Below are 21810 nucleotides of genomic sequence, written 5' to 3' on the forward strand. Positions count from 1 at the left end.
ATAAAAAGAACTCATGGCAAAAATAAACCTAAGAAATTAGTAAGGGAAGGAAAGCTATAAATTATTTGGTAGAAACACAATTCAAAATAATTTTTTAAACAAAGATTTTTTTAAATGTTTATTTTTTATTTTTGAGGCAGAGAGAGACAACATGAGTGGGGGAGGGGCAGAGAGAAGGAGAACTAGACTCTGAAACAGCCTCCAGGCTCTGAGCTGTCAGCACAGAACCTGATGTGGGGCTCGAACCCACGAACTGTGAGATCATGACCTGAGTTGAAGTCAGATGCTCAAGCAACTAAGCCACCCAGGCACCTCCAAAATAATTTTTAATTATTCTCTCAGAATAGTATTTTTGAGGAAGGATTCAATACAACAAGAAATGAACTGAGCATGAAAACAATTACTAATAAGAAAGGAAGATATACTAATCAATCCATACTTAGTGGGACCATGCATAGAAATTTAAATTTCCTTAATAATTAGTGCTTTGTTCCTAATATTCTGATAAATTTGATAGCATATCACATTCATTTTCAAAGGTAACTGTTTTTTCCCTTGGCAAACATATTTAAAGTGAATAGATGCAGAAAAAGCATTTGACAAAGTACAACATCCATTCATGATTTTTTAAAAAAAACCTCAGAGAGTAGAAGGAACAAAGTTCAACATAATAAAGACCACATATGAAAAATCCACAGATAATATCATCCTCAATAAGGAAAAACTGAGTGCTTTTCCTCTACAGTCAGGAATAAGACAGGAATGTCCACTCTCACCTGGTTATTTAACATAGTACTGGATGGAATTCCTAGCCACAGCAATCAGAGAACAAAAAGAAATAAAAGTATCCATATCATCAAGGTAGAAGTAAAACTTTCACTATTTACAGATGGCATGATACTCTATATAGAAAACCCTAAAGACTCCATCAAATAAAAAAAATGCTAGAACTGATACACGAATTCAGTAAAGTAGCAGGATATAAAATCAATGTATAGAAATCTGTTGCATTTCTATACACCAATAGTGAAGTGATTTAAAGAGAAATTAAGGAATAAATCCCACTTTATAACTGCACCCAAAACAATAAGATACCCAGGAACAAATCTAACCAAAGAGGTGAAAAACCTGTACTCCGAAAACTATAAAACACTTATGAAAGAAATTGAAGATGACACCAAGAAATGGAAAGACATTCCATGCTCATGGATTGGAAGAACAAGTATTGTGTAAATGTTTATAGTACCTAAGCAATCTATACATTTATTACAACCCCTATCAAAACACTACTACCATTTTTCAGAGCTAGAACAAACAGTCCTAAAATTGTGTGGAATCACAAAAAAACTCAAACAGCCAAAGCAACACCAAAAAAAGAAAAGGAAAGGCATCACAATTCCAGACTTCAAGTTATATTATAAAGCTGTAGTTATCAAAACAGTATGGTACTAGCACAAAAATAGACACATAGATCAATAGAACAGAACATAAATCCAGAAAGGAACCCATAACTATGTGACCAATGAATCTTCAATGAAGAAGGAAAGACTATCCAATGAAAGAAAGACAGTGTCTTCAACAAATGATGTTGGGCAAACTGAACAACAAGCAACAAAATGAAACAAAACCACTTTCTACACTGTACACAAAAACAAATTCAAAATGGATTAAAGAGCTAAATATGAAATTGAAACCATTAAACATCGTAAAGGAGAACACTGGCAGCAACCTCTTAGACACTGGCCTCAGCAACTTCTTTTTAGATATGTCTCCAGAGGCAAGGAAACAAAACAAAAAACAAACTATTTGGACTTCATCAAAATAGAAACCTCTGCATAGCAAAAGAAACAGTCAAAAAAACTAAAAGGCAACCTTTGGAATGGGAGAAGATATATGTAAATGATATATCCAATAAAGGATTTAGATCCAAACATGTATGAGTTTATATAACTCAACACTCCCCAAACCCAAGGAATCCAATGAAAAAAAAGGGCAGAAGACAAGAATAGACATTCTTACAAAGAAAACATCCAGATGGTCCACGGACACATTAAGTGATTCTCGACATCATTGATCATCGAAGAAATGCAAATCAAAACAATAAGATATCATCTCTCACCTGTAAGAATAGCTAAAATTAACACTACAGGAAACAACAGTGCTGGTGAGAAAGTGGAAAACAAGGAACTCTCATGCAATCCACTGTTGGTGGGAATGCAAACTGGTGCAATCACTGTGGAAAACAGTATGAAATTTCCTCAAAAAGTTAAAAATAGAATTATCTTATCATTTAGTAATTTCACTACTAGGTATTTACACAAAAAATATGAAAACACTAACTCAAAAAGATATACCCACACCTATGTTTAAAGGAGCATTATTTCCAATAGCCAAATCATGGAAACAGCCCAAGTATCCAACAACTGATGAGTGGATAAAAAAGTGGTATATACAATGGAATATTACTGACCCATAAAAACATGGGTGGAGCTAGAGAGTATAATGCTAGGTGCAATGAGTCAATCAATCAGAGAATGCCAAATATGATATGATTTCACTCATATGTGGAATTTAAGAAGTAAAACAAATGAACAAAGTAAAAAAGAGACAAAAAACAAACACCAGACTCTTAACCTCAGAGAAGAAACTGGTATCAGAGAGGAGGTGGGTAGGGGGATGTATAAAATGGGTGAAGAGGATAAAGAATACATTTATTGCAATGAGCACTGAGCAATGTATAGAATTGTCGAATCACTATATTGCCCACCTGCAACTAATAAAACATTGTATATTAATTATCCTGAAATTAAAATTAAAAAGAAAGAACAACTTCTTTAAAATGTAGTAAACTAAGTGCTTATGATGGGTTATGTGATTTTCCCAAGTTAGTATAAATGTGAGAAGCTAGATCCAGATTACTTGACTCCAAATTTTGTGCTCTTACGCCCTGCCATTTTTCATTAAGACCATAGGGCACAGAAATGAAATTGCAAGTATTCTAATAATGTGGACAAACAGTGTAACGTTTGGGAGGGAAAATCGGGCAGAATGACACACATAGCTTTGATTAAATAGCCCACGGAGGAAGATGGACAAAGCACGATTTCAGAGATGGATAAAATGTGGCTTAGGAAGCACAAGGTCACTCTGTGTATATATATTTAAAAGACGGTCTCACTGGTGTATGCATATGTACAAACTCATTGAATTGTAAACTCAGATAGATGCAGGGTTTTGTATATCAGTTATATCTCAATAAATCTGTTTTTTTAAAGGAATGCCACAAAAGCTGCAATATAATCCACGTGTCTGATGAAGAGCATGGTTTACAAAGGAAGATTAAAGAATGATTTATCTTAGAGATGAGTCCTAACAAAGGTTTAATAACCACTTCATGCTTGATGCATGAACACTATATTTAAACCCTCAAGATTATATTTCATAAAACCAAAACTTTATTTTGAAAGCAATTTTAATAAAGTTATCCATGGAGGGAGAAATACAGAAATATAATGTTTTGCTTAAGCAAACTAGTCATTAGATAAATATATTTCTATTTACCTGAACTTTTTATGCCACCAGTTATTCATTGAAAGAACTTAAAATCTTGCTGTTATAAATTTTAAGAGCCTTAAAAATGTTCATACCGTTTCAAGCTGTACATGAATTTAATGTTGTTTCCTAGCATTTTATTAAAATATATTTAAATATAGAGGTAAATACAGAAAACATATGTTCATTTATATGCTGTTTAGAATTCTGAAAAATTGAAATAGCCTAAGGATCTCCAAATAAGTAATAGTGTGGAAAACAATTAAATATCTATAGATAACAATATTCATAAAGGGTATGAACAATATAGGAAAATTCTATCTACAATATTAAAAAATTAAAAAAACAAAGAAGACATAAAAGTTATGGATAGTTTTCAAATTAATTACAATTAGTTTTTAAAGTTGTACATGAGAGGGACACCTGGGTGGCTCAGTCAGTTAAGTGTCTGACATTGGCTCAGGTCATGATATCACGGTTCATGAGTTCAAGACCCACATCAGGCTGTCTGCTGTCATCCTGTTCCCCCCCTCCTCTGTGCCCCCTACTCTGGTGTGCTCTATCTTTCCCTCAAAAATAAACATTTAAAATAAATCAAATCAAATTGGATCCTGTTCCCCTTTTTCTCTGTACCCACTACTTTCGTGTGCTCTCAAAAATAAACATTTAATATAAATAAAATTGTACATAAGATAAAAATAAGATATCAGAATGTGTTTATTTTTATTTACTTTTTAATTTTTTAAGTGTTTTTATTTATTTTTGAGAGAGAGAGAGACAGACAGACAGACAGCGTGAGCAGGGGAGAGTCGGGCGGGGGGGGGGGGAGACACAGAATCCAAAGACAGGTTCCAGGCTCTGAGCTAGCTGTCAGCACAGAGCCCAGTGCAGGGCTCGAACCCATGAACCATGAGATCATGACCTGACTCGAAGTTGGATGCTTAACCGACTGAGCCACCCAGGCGCCCCAAATGTTTTTATTTCTGTTGGAATGTTAATGATTTTTAAAATTCTTTCTGCATTTTTTTTACTTTCCAAATGTTAAATAATATATATGTTGACTTTTGATTTTGAAATAATAAATATGTTTATAAATAAACCACTTTTGCCTTATTTTCATTTAATAAATATTATTTAAATTGTTTTTAGACACCAGAATGATAGAATAATTCGACGTGCAAATGTAATTTAAGATGTTATATTTGAACCAATGATAAGGCCAAAAAAAAGGTAATTATCATATCCAAATTAGTATTAACAGATGATGTTTATTGCCTGCCTACTACAAATGGCACACCACATATAAGTGTTTTATATATTTTTAAATGCTCATTTAACTTGCACAAAAAATATTTGATGTAGGCCTACCTACATTATTCTCATTTTTTGTGACTCAATTTCCTCATATATAAAACAGATAATAATAGTACTAGCTCATAGGATTGATGTGAGTATTAAATAAATTAACATATGTACAAGTACTCAGAAAAGTACCAGGACATCTGGTGAATACTCTGGGAGTGTTTTCTAGAATCAGCATCGTTAACCCTTTATAATTGATGTGGCTGAGATTCACAGAGGTCAAGTAACTTGTTTCAAATCTAGTCTATTTAACTATTAAGTTCAAGTCCTTAAACTCAATAACAGGAGTAAATAAATAAATATTTCAATAGTAATAAAAACATAATTGATTATGAAACTGAGTGTTCTGAAATTAAAAATTCTCTGCATATTAAGCTTACTTTCCAATCAGTGTTCCAGCACCAAGAGCTTCATGACCTTAGACAAGTTGCTTAAATTTCCTAGGCCTGAGTTTCTCTCATAAAATGAGGAGGTCTCACACACACACACACACACACACACACACACACACACACACACAGAGTAATGGCAGCTTAGATTTTTTGAATTTTTGCGTGTGTCAGGTATTTTACTAAATGAATAATCATAACTATTCAATGAGTCAAAAATATTGATAACCATGCCTTTTCTGAAATGATGTAACTGAGGCTTAGAAAAATGGCTTCACAGGCACAGCAAATAGTGACGGGACTGAGATTTGATTTCAGGTTTCTCTGAATTCAGTATTTGAGCTCTTTCAACTCTGTAGTGTTCCCACTGCTGAAACTGCCAGGTCACTTCATTTTTTTCTTCATTTTTTTAAATTTCAAGTTTTTACTTAAATTCTAGTTAGTTAACATTTATGGTAAAATCAGCTTCAGGTGTAGAATTCAGTGATTCATCACTTATGTACAACACAAAGTGCTCATCACAAGTGCCATTCTTAATGCCCATCACCCTTTTAGCCCATCCCCTGTCCATCTCCCTCCATCAGCCTTCAGTTTATTCTCTATAATTTTAAGAATCTCTTGTGGTTTGCTTCCCTCTCTCTCTTTTTTCCCTTCCCCTATGTTCACCTGTTTTGTTTCTTAGATTCCACATAGGAGTGGTATGTCTCTCTCTGACTGACTTACTTCACTTAGCATAATGCTCCCTATCTCCATCCACATCATTGCAAATGGCAAGATTTCATTCTTTTTGATTGCCAAGTAATATTCCATTATACATATATACTACATCTTCTTTATCCATTCATCAATCAATGCACACTTGGGCTCTTTCCACAATTCGGCTATTGTTGATAGCACAGCTATAAACATCAGGATGCATGTGCCCCTTGGAATCAGTATTATTGTACCCTTTGAGTAAAAACCTACTAGTACAATTACTGGGAGTAGGGTAGTTTTATTTTTTAGCTTTTTGAGGTACATCCATACTGTTTTCCAGAGTGGCTGCACCAGTTCACATTCTTACCAACAGTGAGTAAGAGAGTTCCCGTTTCTTCTCATCCCTGCTAACATCTGTTGTTTCCTGTGTTGTTCATTTTAGCCATTCTGACAGGTGTGAGGTGGTGGCTCATCATGGTTCTGACTTGTATTTCCTAACCAGGTCATTTCAGATCTGGCACTTTATCAACATCTGTTATCTATGAACATGTATATGATGTGGAGAAGGAGATCACCCTTCCTCACCCCCAACCATACCTGGCAATCAAAATCTCACTGTTTTTATTGTGGTGAAGATATCACTAATGAAAAGTCTTTAATTAGCATCTGATTTTCACACTACTGTACTCATTACTTTGTAAAAGCCTAGCCCAAGCATATAGATCTTGGCACACGTGAGTGGTCATTTAATATTTAATTAATTAACACATCAGGCAGCTTTAGGTTTATAAAGTGCAATAACTGATCATTCAATTGACCATCCTAACAAATGATTAGTACAGAGGGTACAGATAGAAACATCTAACATCTTAAAAATGAGGATCCATGTATTCTGAAAGGTTAAGTGAACTGCCCAAGGTCATCCTAAAGTGGAAAATAGAATATAGTTTCTGAAGTGATTTCAGGATGAATGCTCACTCTAGTGATCTCAAAACCAAATTCTTTGACACTCTAACTGGATGAGAAGTAGTTTTCCATACTCAAGTTCAATCACTTCAGTAGGAGTTTTGGCTCTTTTTCAGGAATGGTTAAGACCTATTTCAGTTGCTTTTGATTAGACATTGTGTACAATTCTGAAAGTCTAATCATGGTCACTTTTGTATATTGTATATTAAAAATTTGGGAGCCTACTTTTCTTCATCACATCTGTCGATGATACTCTTTCTTCCTATGGATGGCACAAGTGTTAAACTCTCTTCAACGTCTTTAAACTTTAGTTATATGCAATACAATTTGCTATTTACTGACAGACTGAAGGTAAAAGCAAAGACATGTAACATGTCTTAAGGTTAGCAGAGAAATTCCTGCCAAATTAACTCAAAGTACTCTTCCTACAGTCACAAAATTGACTGCCTCCTTCAAGGACGGTGCTTTTTACATAAGTTAAATCAGTTCAGTAAGACAACTCTATTGATTTCTCAAAAGAATTTGAAAACTTTATAGAATTTAAGATTGAGAACTGAGACTCAGGAAGAGAGAGAGAAGGTTGAGACTTTAAAGAAAGAAGCAAATACCAAGAAACATCAAAGTCAGAGATAGGATTGAGTTTATAAATAATTTCACTCAAGAATGTAAATTTGGGAGTGCCTGGGTGGCTCAGTTCATTAATTGTCTGACTTCAGCTCAGGTTCTGATCTAGTGGTTTGTGGGTTCGAGCCTTGCAAAGGGTTTTATGCTGACAGCTCAGAACCTAGAGCCTGAAGCCTGGAGCCTGCTTCGGATTCTGTATCTCCTTCTCTCTCTGTCCCTCCTCTGCTTGTGCTCTCTCTGTCTCTGTTTCTGTCTCTCTCTCTCAAAAAAAAAAAAAATAAACATAAAAAAATTTTAAGTAAAAAAATTAATTTTGTGTCAGGGAAAATGCAATATGATTAAAAGGAGTAAAAAAAAGTGTTTAAGTTTCCCAGAGTTCCATATAATAATTATCAGAGGTCTAAATTCATAAAAAGAAACGACCTCAATTTTGTTAAACAAGCTAGAGAATCTCTTAACTACTAGTGATTATGCATTTTATAGTATATTGTTTGAAGTTGTCTGCAATATTTGTTAGTGAAGGAGATCAAAACATTATTTTATATAAAAATATTATTAATGGTACCTAACTCAGACTATCTTGAATAGAACAATGCTAATTCACTTCATCCTAGATCAAGGGGCACTGAATCGTATATAAAAAAAAAGGGTGCACCTAGGTGACTTACGGTTCTCTACATGGTCTCCTTCAATCTCAGAACATTAAGCATCAGACAAGTATAAGAACCACATTGTACTAAACAAAATAACAACACATTACTTTTTTTTATTAACTTCTGCCAGAGGATCTCCATTCCTGTTCACCTTATCATGCAATATTCTGCTTCTAGAATCACTTATCTCACTGATATTATTTAGTGATGGCAGTAAACAGAAATTCTTAAAAAAACATTTTAAACTCACCATAATTATCCAAGTTATACTTAATAAAGACTTCTTTCCTTCAATCTAGTTTCTTAATATACTCATCACTTGCCACATAGGTATCATTTTATAAATTTCTGCATACACAGACCCATATTCTTTCTCTGAGGGTAAATTTTACATTAATACAAGGTCATGACAATATGTATCTAAGAAAACTTATGTGCTGGCAAGTACTTCATCTTGCATTTTCCATAGTGTGCACTAGAGTCTAACACATAATATAGTCCCAATATACTAACTTATTAATAAATAAATTAGCTCATTTATTGTGCCATTCCACAGACCTTGAGCTCCATTCTATGTGATTTTATACAGTATATACTTGATTTGAAATATATTGCACTTTGTCCAGATTGTATGATATATTTTGTGCAAAATTTTTTCTGAAATAATCAAAAATGTTGCTGCCAGTTTTTAATTATTTTTATAATTTTATAACAACTTGGTAAATTAAGATACCACCAAATTCCCAAATAACTTTTTTTGCATTTTATTCATTATGTGAGGATTTATTATTATCAATAAAAATGCATACAAATCCATATAATTAACATTGCCAGCATGACTCATCAGTATATACATTTTTTGATAAAGCCTACAGTTTTAACATTAAATGTAATGGAAATTAATGGTTGTTTATACATTTTTATTTCCTCAGAACAAAAAATGAGAACTAATTATACTCATGTGATAAGGGATGAGTGGACTAATTTAGGAATTGAAAACAATCAAATTAAGTTTGATAATGAATAACACAGCCTGATAGCTATTTTCTTTCAGCATCTTGATACATTTTTCTCTCTTTTCTCAATTTACTTCAATAAAAACATATTAATTACCAGTTTCATTTGTAATTCAATTTTTTTCAAATTCCAAGAAATTGAAAGTAAACTAACATGACACTTCAATATGTCTTACTTAACTTTTTATTTCTCCAGCTTCTCTAAAGGCTAAAAATTCATCATATAGCAATGCAGTAATACCTATTAATAATGACTCTCTGTGCTTATTAGGGAGACTCAAGGCTTGACGTCCTAACCCTAAGAAAAGTACATATATTGCCTTTGAAAAAAAGTTACATAACCAAAGAAATATCAAGGAGGTTTGTGAAGAAACTGGCAAGGATAGAATATTTCTGTTTTTAGACTCCTCAGGAAAAGGGAAGAAAGACCTATCCTTTTACCTTTCTGTTCTACCTTCATTGTAGCTATGGGTAGGACAGACATTCAGATAACATTACTAATAATTTGCTAATAAAGGCACCAAAATTTATATCTTGTATCAATTCATAGATTACGAAAAATGATCATTTCTGATAACAGTAACAGTACATGCTGGATAAATAATAGTTACTATTATTGCCATTATTATTATTTGTGCCATAATGATCTACAAAGGAGAATCAGTTTAGTTTTCAAACTATTAATCTATTTTATCTCCTAAAGTCCATATATTTCCTCTTGGTTTTATACTAAGGCCTATGGCATGCCTCAATGTGAAACAATTTAGCTGTCATTAGCAAAGTTGCAGTTACTGACTATTTAAGGGGCAAGAGCTTATCGGATCTGAAATTTACAAAGAAACCATGTATCCATTGTGTTTTAACTACAAAAGATGTTCATGCTTATTATAAAAGTTAGCATAATTCATAAGAATTTAAATTACTTTCAATGACTTTCTATCTTCAACCTCCTCTGTTCTTATACCTTCAACCCCTCCCTACACACACACACACACAGTGAAGATAACCATATTAATAGTCTATCTGTGGGATTTCCAGACTGTTCATTTTATTATACCATAACATTTCTCAGCAATTAGAGGTGAGATTGTGGGATATAATAATAATTGTGTCAAAGCACTAAGCATTCTATCTTGTATTATATGACTTCAAACCCAACTTTCAAAAGGAAAGATGGTAAAAATCTAAAACTCACTGCATTTACTGGTCACTTTCCTGACTAATTCTCCACCTCATTCACTAATGAATTTTAAGTAAGCAAAGCCAAAGTGAAACATTTAGTTATGGGTTTTCTCTTCATATCCAAATAAGGCAAGAAAAGTTCTTGGCAAACTAATTTAGAAGACACTTATTGGGCGCTTGTTGTGTTCCCAAGTTGATGCTAAATGCTTTATATTTATTTTTTACAAGTCTTATGGGAAAGCAATTATTATCTCAATTTGCTAATGAGAAAACTAAATTAAGTGACTTAGTCCAAAGTGCCTCCACATGCAAGAACACCTATTGATCAGGATTTACTCTCAAACCTGACTGTGTTTACACTCCTACTTAAGTAAAAAGTCTTTGCAACTAACTTTGTGAATTTAAGGTCATGACTCCAATGCAGTTTACCCATTTTGTGGAATTGCTTTTCCCTCTATAAGTGCTCTGTTCTATCTTACCTCACTTTATCTTACTAAGAGTATTTGGCTTCATCTTCACATTCTCAAAAGGCCTCAAATACTGAACTTCCTATCAAATGAGATTGTACATGTAATCATTAGAATCTAACTAAGAAAAAAACTGAAAGAAGACTGTCACTTTATATGTTTAATCTGACGCTTTATTACACACCATATTATGTGTGATGGACCATGATTGGTTTAAGTAGCAAAGAACCATCTTAGGAACATTACCGCACTGTATTTTCCGTGTGTGTGTGTGTGTGTGTGTGTGTGTGTGTGTGTGTTGAAGGTAGATGTATGAATTTATTGCATGTACACTTTTAGTACCAAAATTATAATAAATGTCATTTGTATTTATTTGTAATGTGCTATATTGGAATATAAAACAATAAAATGTCCCCATGCTTGTCCTGATCTCTGATAAAAACTCTAGGAAACCGCCTCTAACTTCTGGACAGGTGTCTTCACCATTATCCCATGTTACGCCATGTATTAACAGCTTATTAATTATTTATGTTTTCTCAAAGTTTTCACCATTTCCCAATATGAGTGACCTTAGAATACTGCTTATTTTTAATAATAAGGCTTAAAACCCATCCAACATGAGAGACAAACCAAATAATACTGTCACAGAAGAATAAACCTGAGTAACTGTATCACATTTCTCTAGAAAAAAAAGTACTACCAATGTTAAAAAGAAAAGCAGAATAAATTGCCTTCAAGGTTTTTATTAGCTGTAAGACATAGTATGAAATGCATTTTAAATGGTAACCCACGGGACACATATGGTTACATGCAACTAAAATAAAAATGTTCAAAACAATACCTACTCTTACTCTCATGTAATACTCTGATGTTTACATTCTTTTCTATCGTATTTTATTCACCTTTATGTTAACTGCTTGTCTCAACCCACTAAATAGGTTTACAAGTGACTCATGGGTTATTATGTACTGTTTGAAAAAATAAAACTAAACACTGATGAGGTAATCTCTTGAAATCTTCCGTGTTTGTAAAAGCAAATACATACAAAGCACCATTGGGGCATAATCACTCATTTCAAAGCCCCCTAAAATGAACAAAGCTGACGATCACACCTCTTGCCAAAAAAATCTCCTCAGCTCAACATTTGGTTAAGTTGAGAAGTCTTTCTGGAATATATGCAAATGTGCCAAAATGGGATTTCATAACTCCTAGTTCTGATGAATTCCAAAGAGGTCTTTCATACATAAGGCTACATCATTTAACAATATGTTCTCCTGTTCTTAAAAAATGTGTACCATCCTGCTTCCTCCTATAATTGGCATCTGAAGGATGAAGTGTGGCGTCTGCAATGGAAATGTGAATAAAAACAACCAGATACAGTCTGTTCTTATCATCAGACTCACAAAAAGTTCCTCTGTGAGGTCAACTTGTTGTCACAAGCATCCTCCTTAATTTATTTTCTTTTTACTATAATTAATTCCTTCCATGGGAACAAAGAAAGGTGTTACTTCCAAAGCTGAATAAAAAGACACAAGAAGCACGCTCAAAGATTTTCTCAGTGGGAAAACAAATAGTTGTCTTGCTTCCTAGGGAAGGAAAAAAGTCAATAATGTGTATTCCACTCTTTATGCCACTACTCCCAATATAAAGGGAGGAAGTATGGGTTTATTTAAAAAGAATTGTCCTTGGGTCCAAATCCTTGCTCTGCCACTAACTAGTTGCAGTATTGGGGGGAAATTACTTCTTTCTATACCTATCCTCTAACCTATGAAATGATAACTTTTCAGAATGTGTTATGGAATAAATGAACAAATTAATGAAATATCACAGTATGTGTAATCATGTTTTAAATTACAGAATAAAATCTCAATTAAATGGCATTTGATTGTCAATATTGGGAGTTATCAAAAGGGACAAATAGTCCAACTCCTTCAGTCCCTGAAATAAGATTTAAGCTCATTTTTCCACAGCCCCTCCAAGTGATAATCCAATCCAGGCTATGCATAGAACTTATAGAAAACTGACCCACCATCTCTTAAGAGAGACAATTCCTTCAGTGAACAGTTGTGTCAATGAACAAACATAACCTTTTGTAAAAATGAACTGTAATTTGTAACCCTGGTATTTCAGTAATTAGTTCCTTTGTGATGCTACTGGCCATATAGAGTGAGTAAAGCTTTCCACCTGAATTCTCCAAATACCTAAAGGTAGCATGTGTGTGTGTTGGGGAATCAGTGCAGTGATAACCTCTGAAAACAAAGTGACTTCTAACTTAATCATCCTGGGCATAAAGAATGTTTTGCCTGAAAATTCTGGTATTTTCATCAGTGAATGGACAGTAATAGTGCCTGAGAAAGTGGAAACAGGGATACTATCTCTGTTTTATAGGTGAGTCAGAGTCAAACCTCTATTTTTCAGATCTAGTCTATAAATAGGAAAAATCTCGTCCAAGTCACAGCTAGATATGCCATTGGGTCCTACTTTTCCCCTGAGTGAGGCAATAATTACTCCCTCAGAGACTAGCCACTAATAGTCCCTATGCTATTCTATCTGGAAGGGAAGGTGAAAGGCATTTCCCAGGGCCACCTGTATTTCTTTCATTACTAACAATGAAGTTTCTGCCAGTGATTCATGAATATGAAAAATTATATATTTACTATTAAAGTTGCCAGTGTATCTCCCAGATTAGGGTTCTATGATCTAATTTAATGAAGAACCTACCTAAAAGACTCTGCATCTTCTATTTTTTATGTGTTATCATATCATAACCAATATAATTACCCAAACATATCATAATCACAAAGATTTCTGGGGTCTAATGTTTTCAGATTTTTTTGTGAAGCAAAGGAAACTCTTTCAAAGTGATTCAGGCAAAGAAGCACTTCCTCTAATTCACCATTTAAAAGCCATTCCTCAAAGGGATCATGCCATTCCTCAAAACTAACTTTTACCTTAATGAATTTATTTGTAGTCCCTGCTATGACTTCGGATAGGCATTAAAACTTATAGCAGGTGGAGCTGCACCTGGGTGGCTGAGTCAGTTAAGCATCTGACTTCAGCTCAGATCATGATCTTACAGATTGTGGGTTTGAGCCCTGCACTGGGCTCTGTGCTGACAGCTCAGAGCCTGGAGCCTGCTTCAAATTCTATGTCACCTTCCCTCTCTACCCCTCCATCTCCTCTGCTCATGCTCTGTCCCTCTGACTCTCTCAAAAGTAAATATTTAAAAAAAATTAAATATAGCAGATTGGCATCATTGAGATAAAAGGAACAGAATATAGCAATGAATTGGAACAGTAATACAATGGAAATTTAAAAAGAAAGAAAGAACTTGAGTAATTATTCCTAACAATGATGTAGAAACAGAATTCTGGAAGAAATATTGAGTTCCAAAACCCAATTCTGTAACTAATTATATACAAATAGGGCCAAATTACCTGCCTTTATTGTCTGTTTCCCCACCAGTAACAGAGGTGTTAAATTACATGCTCACCTAAGACACCTACAGTGTAAACATTCTACAAAGCTAACAATAGTATGTGTCTGAATTATTATCATGATCATTTCAAAATCCATCTCAACTCTCAACATTATTCAATCCCTGAAGAAACAAAATGAAATCCCTTTAAAAAATACCAATAAGGCCCATAATGACATTTCTCATCTTTCCATACTAAATTATTGTCTTGATACAATCCCAATTAATAGAAATAATGTGACAGGAAAATATAGTTCCATTTTTTAAAAGTTAAACTAAGCGTATACAGTATGAATCATTTTGATAGTGATATGAATCACTTAGTCTTTCAACTAAGGCTGGAGTGTTATCACATGTTAAAATAATTGATAGAAAACCATATCGCAACTTAAAGGTGGTACAACACTGCAATATGTCGGTTAGGCTGAAGACAACATTCTTAATGATGTCATTTTACCAGTACAACTTATTGGTACATTTTCCCCATTGGTACAAAAAACATCACTGACATGTTTTTTGGCTAGAACAAATTAGCATTCCTATATCATTAGATGGAAATAATAAATTCAAGAACCAGTGCAAACAAAAAAGGAGGAAGGTGTGAACAGAATTTTACAATTAATCAAGAGAGGCATCTTGGCACCTCATTTTTAAAAAGAAGCAAAACTGTGAAAAATTACAAGTGCCTGCTATTTATCTACATGCAATCTATTCATAAATAGTGCATTAGGTACTATTGTAACACAAATTCATCCATTCAGCAAATAGTCTTTGAATACCTATTATGTGCTAGACACTATGATAGGCCCTTTGGATGTGTAGTGGAGCTTCAAAGTTGGCAAAAATTGTGAAGTATAAAAATCCTATAAGCCATCCATAAAGTACAATATACATGACTTTGTACATAAAATCCAATCTGTAATTGCTTTTCTCAATGAAATTGAGCTAGATCAAGGGGAAGCATGTAATAATGGAATGCATGCAAGGGTCTGATTACTTAAAGCATCAAGGCTTTACAGGAATTAATCGAATCTTTAGCTATAGGAATATGGATGAAAGACTAAATTTTCCTTCCTGCCCACAGCATTTATTTCACACTTGTAAAATAATATATTATGTTTTCTTTCACATTTAAATATAGAGCATATTAAGTCATATTAATGCATTCATTTTGTTTTGATTTTGAAGAGTAAACATTGTAGTAGTATCTAATTGGGAAGTGGGGCAGTTAAAGTCATGGTGATGAGTTTGCTTATACTGACTTGAAGGTATTCATTATCGCTCATAAATTTATGGTTAGCTGAGTAATGTTTATGGCTTCAGCTGGGCTGTATGTGTGATTGCAGTTAACTGTGGGTCAGGAAGGCAACTGTGATCTTCATTGGGTGCTCTCACAATGTTGAGGTTAAGTGGTCTAAGATGGCCTTATCTGGAAAACCTGGGCACTCTCATCCTTCACATGGGGATGATAGTGTTCTAAGACAGACAGACTAGAAAGGAAGTCCTCATTTCCACCACATCTTATTAAGCAAAGGAGTCACGAAGCTGGAGTAGAAAGAACTATCAAGTGACAAAGCAAAGGAAGTCATTAAAGCAGCGAGTCTGCCACACCTCCAAACAGGTAAGCACCATTAATCCTGTGCCATCATGGGCACATACACCAAGGTTTGCCAGAGTGCTGAGGCAAAGGGCCCTTTGGATTTTGTCAGAGCAGAGAATGTACTGACTGAACTGATGCTTTTAAAAGGAGTAACATTTTTTCTTCAGATTCATGGCATGTTCCTTTCCTACACACAGTTGAAGAGGTAGTGTGGTCTGCCTTAAAAGTTTGTTCTTTTTGTTTTGTTTTCTTTTTTTTTTTTGCTTTTTTTTTTCTACTATTGATCCATTGGCTTAGGCCGAGGCAAAATTTCTGCACATTACTACAAGCAACAGTAAATACTCAGTCCTGTAGCCAGAGAAAAACCATAAATCAAGAAAATGGCAAGTTTAAGAGATTAACATTGAAGCTAAAACCCAAGTCTCCTTGTGCTCTCTTCTGGAATTCTGTGATAGCAACACTTTCTTAAAGGAACATCTTGTGATCACTGCCAAGAGGACTGAGTGACACAGTACTACCACATTTAAGTATACAATAAATGAGTGATTTGGGGGCTGGAGGGATAAAAAATTTAAATGGGACAACATCTTTCATAGACCTCAATGCCTCATGTGAAAGCATTTGGAAAATTCAATACTCTGGAGTGCCTGGGTGGCTTTGACAGTTATGTGGCCAACTTCAATTCAGGTCATGATCTCTCGGTTCACAAGTTCAAGCCCTGTGTCAGGTTCTGTGCTGACAGTTCAGAGCCTGAAGCCTGCTTTGGATTCTGTGTCTCCCTTTCTCTCTGTCCCTACGCAGCTCCCGGTACCTCTCTCTCTCAAAAATAAATAAATATTTTTTAAAAAGAAAGTTCAATACACTTTTTTAAAAAGGAATCTCAACTAGTCAAAGGAGAATAAGAATGGTTTGAGACACTGGGGCTGAGAGATCTGGCCTAGAGGGAGTTACCTGAATCCAGGTACAAGAAAAGGCTAAAGGAAGAACTAGTATTATCATTTCATAGAAAATCTGACATTTTCTGCAAGGCTTTCTGAAAGTCCAAGCCACAGAAAACCAGGAATCATCGTGGGGAGTTTCCACAATGCCCAACAGAAGTGTACCTCACTGCACAAGCATTTTTCTGGTCCTGGATATGATTCTTACCTCATGAAACTTCCTGCCACACCACTCCACCACTCCTACACACATAAGTTTTGAGAAACAATACCACATATCCTCATTATATACAAACTTGCTTGCTTGGAAATATAAATACTTTCTGATTAATCCCAAAAATAAATAAACCAAAGTATTTCTTCCAGTTTTTGTTTATACTCAAAGTTTGTTCTCTCCTGAATTCTGGTCGTATCCAAATACTTTGCCAGTGTTTTGCAATAACATTTCTACTGACCTATTTTTGGCAAAATAATACGCCTGAATTTGGCAATGGAATTTTTATGGGCTTACTTTTTGCCCACAAATAGAATGTTTTCTTTTAATTTTTATGTTGCAATAGGAGGCTTATGCTTATAATACACAACTTCAAATGTCAGCACATGGAAGTTATACATTCTACCTGATCCCCTAATTCTTCAATTTCTTCCTCAAAAAGAGCAACTATTACCAGTTCTGTTCTTCTCTGAGAGAAGTCCTTTGAAAAATCAATCAAATGGTTTATAGAAACTCCATTTTACACAAATAACATGTCATTACACAAAACTGTACCTGGCTTTTTTCACTTAAAATGATTTTGTAGTTCATTATTATTATTTCATTACCTACAGACTGCCTCATACAATTTAATAGCTATGTTATAATTCTCAGATGGACAAATAATTTATTTTATTAGATCACTATCAGTGTACATTTAGGTTTAAAAAAGTTAAACGTTTTAGTTAGTAACAGCCAGTGGTCATGATGATTAATTTCTCTTAGAACACAATCTTGAATTGGCATGTCCTATACAGTGACCAAGGCTGACTCTTCTAAAGCCGAAGGAAGCCCCTAATGATATTTATGATTTGAGGCAAACAAAAACATAACTTTATCCTTGGCATTTTGTAAACATTTTGTTTACTTTCTCACCTTCTCATATTTCCTCATGCTTTTTTCCGGAAATCCATCCATTTTTAATTTTCACCAATTATCAGTACTCTTTCCATTAAAACCTGTCAAATTCCTTCTCAAAGATTTCCACCATGGTTTTACTCATTACATAGTAGAACATAATTTTTTTCTGTTAGTTTACTTTTGAGACATATTTGTAACTTCTTACTTGAATTATGGTTCTTTAAGTATTAATGCATGACTCATGTCCTTTATCAAATTGCATATCCATTGAAGGTAATGATATATTAAACATAGGGCTGTCCTTTAGAGGACTATCAGAAGTCCTTACATGCATTTGTACTTAGTAAATATGCGTTGTATAAATATATCCTCAGGTGTTGTTCCATTGGATTCTGTTCAATTATAGGACTCTAAACTATAGGTAACTATGAGTCCTACTCTTAAAATTACTATTAGATATATGTTGGAAGGATCATTTAAACTCTTAAAGCGTTTTTATTTTAAAATGGGAATAAAATACCTAGATCATCCATATCACTGGCTTGTTGTGAGAATAAAATGAAAGAGCAGTGTTATACTGAAAACCTCAGCATTAGGAAAAAAATTCAAGGATTCCTCGTCCAATCACCTATCCATTGCTCAGTCTCTGTATATCAATATTTTGGCAAATAAACTATAAATTTACACATGAAAATTTCCAGAGGCACAAAAATATCTCAATCCAAAATAAAAGCCCATTTTAGGTTTGTGTAACTCTGACTACTGTGACTGAGTGGGCACTCAGTGAAATCTATATTATGCTACTTCATAATGAATAGTTTGCTACATCTGATTGGTGATCAGTTGCCAACCTCTGAAGTAGGCTTACTCTGGTCACCTCATAAACTGCTCAGTAACTCAACCCACATTTTACAGGATTGGATTGTCTGGACCACATTGATAATGTTATTGTAAGATTCTTCAATCTTAACTAATCCTCACGATGATTCAATGAAAAAGTATTCTGTACCTTCTTGCTTTAGTATATGTAGTAAGTTGTGCTAGAAAGAGTGTTGTGTACCTAGTGAGTTTTTCATTTGGGTCACTTAACTTCTGTCGTCAAACCAAACCTATCCCAAACAACCTTCATCATGAACTAACAAGTAATGTATATGAAAACATTTTCAAAGCACCATAACCAATAAAAAGGGCTAATCTTATTATTAATTATTATAGAATCTCAGTCATATTTTGCTTCCTCAGTTTGCTTTGAGCACAAGAAGCAGTAAATTTCAAAGCAAAATAGATTTTAAATTGTTAAAACTTACACTTTCAAGTATGTTCTACACAAGGATAAAATTAATTCATACATATCACCATTCTAGATTTAACTATACTCTCTATTGAAAAAATAGTGGTAAGACTAAATTATTTGGTGATGTTCTGTGACAGTATACCTGGAATATTAAGTACTATATTTCAAAGCAGTCTGAAATTGGCTACTTTGAGTCCCTACCTGAATTTATGTGTACCTCTCCTTATTAAAAACAATAGGCATTTGGAGCAACATTAAATGTGAAAATTAGGAGGTGTACAATATCTAGAAAACTTAAAAATATCTAGCATCATTATAGCAGAAGTACAGATAATGTAATTCATAATCCATAAAAGGTTTTCATTTCACCAAATGATGGCCACATAAACACTCTAATATTAGCTTAAATCTATACCTCTTTAGGCATCTGCCTCTCAGCTTCCTTCTTATATTACTGCTATAATTGGGCAACTCAAAAGATCCCAAATGATGGGACTATTTAATATTCCAAAACATGAAATTTTAAATGAGATCTGTAATAAAACATACATCAATGGACATAAAGGATGCTTACCTTCTGTGTGCACAGCTGACACATAGGTCCAATTGTACCTCTTCACTATGTCCACCATGGCCCGTGCCTGTTGGGCATCTGAAGGAACAACCCTCATGAAATACTTGAACAGAGTCTTGTCACTCAGATCCATGCTGGTTGCCGAGTACGCAATCTGAGGTATGTTGAAAAGTTGGAGCAGGTTCTGGACCTGAATGGCCACAGAACTGGAGCCAGGCCCAATGACCCCTACAATCGGCTTCTTGGAGCGGAAGGAAGAGGAAGACCCATCCACACAGCGCACCAAACCTTCTTCTTCTTCTGAAGAAATGAGAGAGTCCCTGATGAACTCAATGCTCTGCTCTAGGGCCACAGCTGAATGCCAGCAGGAATCCCTTATCTCACAGCCCAGTGTGATGTTGGGCAGGAGTGTGGGGTCTGAGTTGATCCTTTCCAGAGTATGCAGCATGGCCTCCACTCTCTGAATGCCATACTGTTCACGAACTGCCCCACACTTCCTCTCATGAACTTTGTCCACCGTGGGCTGATGGTGGACGGAAAAGAGAGCTCCAATAATGATGTCACCCGGCATGTGAGCCACCACCCTCCTTTCACTGGACTGTGCACTCCCACGTACATCTTCTTTCAAAAGCAGAACTGACAGGATCAACAGAAGGACCATTTTAGGAAAAGAGTTCAAGCTAATAAAGACAGCATGGTGAGGAAAATTTAGGAGAGTTCTGATAGATAGAATCAAACAATGTCCTAGGTTGGGTGGCAAACCAAGGAATTAGCCAGTAATTTAGATGTGCTCTCTAAAGGACCACCATGCCCCCATGTGTCATTTAGTTAGATTCATCCATGTGATCATGATCTTCAAAACCTGGAAAAAATAGCAAATTTTCAGCATTAAGCATGTATTAACTATAAAATTGCAAAAATAAAGTTACTTTTAAAATTTCCACATAGTCCCTCTTCAAATGCAGTGTAAGGCAAGTTAAACAATCTCCCCAATAAATAAGTATTGCATCTCATTTCCATATCAGATAGTAAAAAACATTGTGAGGCCAGGCAGGTATTTCCATGATAAATAAACTACAGAAAAGGGGTATTACAGGGTAAAATGTTCCCTAAATAGATTGAAAGACATAGAGGAGTGGGCACCCGTTTTTGGAGAAAATAATATTCAGTTCAAATTCCAATTCGGCTATTAAGAATTACTAATAAACTGTTTAACCTCTCAGTACCAGAGTTTCCTCATCTGAAAAGTCCCATAATATGTACCAGGCTATCTTATGGGAATCAACATAAGATATCAACTATGCAAATGTCTTGTATATTGAATAAGACTATATACATTCAAGCCATGACCTTTTCTGTTATTAAATTTCCAAGTGCATTCTGTAGCAAGGTGGTGAGGACAGAAAATTCTCTGGCAACCTACTCAGTCCCCCAGAGTCTTCAAAGTAATTACAGAGTCCTGTAATAAAATTCACAGTTCAGTCCTCTATCTCTGATCCAGGAAAAAAAAAAAAATTCCATATCATGAAGACCCAAAGGGCTGGAGGGATGTGTTTTTGGAATTATCCTTCCAAGTAGAAACTTAGTATAGCTTTGAAAGTAGTCATCTATTTCAGTCTAAACTGGGAAGTAGGGAATTTGTCCCAAGTTGCCTACTGCAAACTCTAGCATAGTTTGTAAAAGGGAACTGATAAATTACTGATTTGGATTACTGAAAGAATAAGAGACTTATTTAGTATGTTGTTCTCTCTGCCAGCCAAAGATCTCGACTTGTTTTACAGTGACTAACTCCCTAGGGGCACCTGAGTGGCTCGGCTGGTTGAGTCTCTGACTCTTAGTTTTGGCTCACGTTGTGATTTTCCAGTTCATAGGTTTCAGCCTTGCATTGGGCTCTGCACTGACACA

The 21810-nt window shown here is 34.6% G+C and overlaps 1 protein-coding gene across 3 annotated transcripts in view; it reads right to left on the minus strand.

Annotated features, from left to right (window-relative positions):
* GRM5 (glutamate metabotropic receptor 5) overlaps window positions 1–21810 on the minus strand; it is a 528959-nt gene that overhangs the window by 492245 nt on the left and 14904 nt on the right. For all 3 annotated transcript variants that reach the window (XM_029915032.1, XM_029915033.1, XM_029915031.1), the window contains exon 2: window positions 19906–20767. In XM_029915032.1, coding sequence (XP_029770892.1) covers window positions 19906–20566 — 661 coding nt within the window. In that variant the 5' untranslated portion in view covers window positions 20567–20767. The remainder of the gene's footprint in view (window positions 1–19905; window positions 20768–21810) is intronic.

The sequence above is a fragment of the Suricata suricatta genome, chromosome 11 (assembly GCF_006229205.1).
Source record: "Suricata suricatta isolate VVHF042 chromosome 11, meerkat_22Aug2017_6uvM2_HiC, whole genome shotgun sequence".
NCBI classification, from domain to species: Eukaryota; Metazoa; Chordata; class Mammalia; order Carnivora; family Herpestidae; genus Suricata; species Suricata suricatta.